The sequence below is a fragment of the Bison bison genome, unplaced genomic scaffold, assembly GCF_000754665.1.
Source record: "Bison bison bison isolate TAMUID 2011002044 unplaced genomic scaffold, Bison_UMD1.0 scf7180017864115, whole genome shotgun sequence".
Lineage (NCBI taxonomy): Eukaryota > Metazoa > Chordata > Mammalia > Artiodactyla > Bovidae > Bison > Bison bison.
In genome coordinates this window covers 1,537,238-1,538,720 of record NW_011494687.1, presented here as the reverse complement: position 1 = coordinate 1,538,720, position 1,483 = coordinate 1,537,238, and the positions used below count along the sequence as shown (strand labels likewise).

General features: G+C 60.7%; 1 protein-coding gene across 1 annotated transcript in view; it reads right to left on the bottom strand.

Annotated features, from left to right (window-relative positions):
- GPR182 (G protein-coupled receptor 182) overlaps window positions 1-1,466 on the bottom strand; it is a 2,795-nt gene extending 1,329 nt beyond the window's left edge. Inside the window, exons 1-2 of the mRNA XM_010839369.1 lie at window positions 1,334-1,466; window positions 6-822 (exon numbers count right to left, since the gene is read on the bottom strand). Coding sequence (XP_010837671.1) covers window positions 6-806 — 801 coding nt within the window. The 5' untranslated portion in view covers window positions 807-822; window positions 1,334-1,466. The remainder of the gene's footprint in view (window positions 1-5; window positions 823-1,333) is intronic.
- Window positions 1,467-1,483: the final 17 nt, after the last annotated feature.

The following is a 1,483-nucleotide window of genomic DNA, read 5'->3' as shown; positions in this document are numbered from 1 at the left end:
TAGAGGTGGTAGGGCAGCCAGCAGATGACAAAGACGGCTATGTAGGCACACACCAGCAGGCAGTGGCGCCGGCCCTCGGGCTGTCCTGTCTGCCGGAGCCGGCGGGCTGTCAGCACATTGAAGACGGCGATGAGGGGCAAGGGCAGCAGGAAGCCCAGGACAGTGGTGGACAGGGCCACCACCGTGGCCCATGTGCTGTATGTTTCAAAAGGCGCCATGAAGAGGCACATGGGCTCAAAGCTGTCCACCAGCCGGATGTGGACCACCTCAGGCAGCGGGATGAGGGCCGAGAGGACCCAGACCCCGGCACACACGGCCCTGCGCCCTCGGTGCTGGTGGCGCTGCCAGGAGGTAGAGGCATTGGTGAGGGTGACATAGCGGTCCACGCTGAGGCACACCAGGAAGAAGATGCTGCTGTACATGTTGGCATAGTAGAAATAGTGGGTGAAGCGGCAGGAGAAGCTGCCCCAGAGCCAGGTGTAGTCCAGCGTGGCCTCCAGCATCCACACTGGCAGAGACAGGATGATGCCCAGGTCGGCGATGGCCATATTGAGGACGTAGAGACGCAGCAGCCCCGCACGGGCTGAGCCCCGCCAGTTGACGCAGATCACCAGGAGGTTCTCCACCAGCCCGACCACAAAGATGGCCAGGTAGAGCACGAAGAGGGCTACGCGCTTGGTGTTCTCGTTGAGCTCCATGTGGCACTCGGGCAGGGTGTGGTTGAAGAAGTGGAGCAGCTCCGTCCAGTTGTAGATCTCTCCCACGTCCCTGGTGGGCGCCACGCTGGGCCCTGCGGTGGCCGACATGAGGACTGGCAAGTGCCTAATGGGGAGAAGGGAGGGCTGGAGGAGCAAGGGAGCCTCGAAGGCAGCCTTGTGTCCCCAAGGTCACAGGCCACAGGGGCCAGGAGGTTTTGGGGAAAGATCCTGAGTCTGAAGAGGAAGAAAGGGAAGTGTAACATCCGAACTATGAATAAATAGCACACAACTCACTGCCAGCTTTGACCCACGAACAGAAATATTCTGTTAAGGGGTCTCCGTGGTGGGAGAAGCCAGAGTCCAACTGCTTTCTTCCCGGTGACCAGTCCCCCTAGGTGGGTTCCATCTCCGCTTCTCTCCTGGAGCTTCACTGCTTGGCCCTTTTGTGCAGGCCTTCCTTAGGGGCTTCTGCTTTGTCTCGCTATTTAGGCCTTGCGTGTGGGACACACACACACACACACACACACACGCACACACCCCTCCGCTTCATCCCTGGGGACATCTGTGGATCATGCAGGAAAACCAATCACCTCTAGACCCCACGCCCTGCTTCCCTGAGAGAGGGAGACCCTCACCTCAGATTTCCTGTCGAGAGCACCTCTGGTTGGGGAGGGCCGGTGGGTCTGGACCGTTGGGGAGCGGCAGGGAGGCTGAAGGGACTGTGGCTGTGGAGCTGGCTCTGCTGCAGACTTCAGGGGCGCCCCTCTCCTCCGGGGAGCCGGATT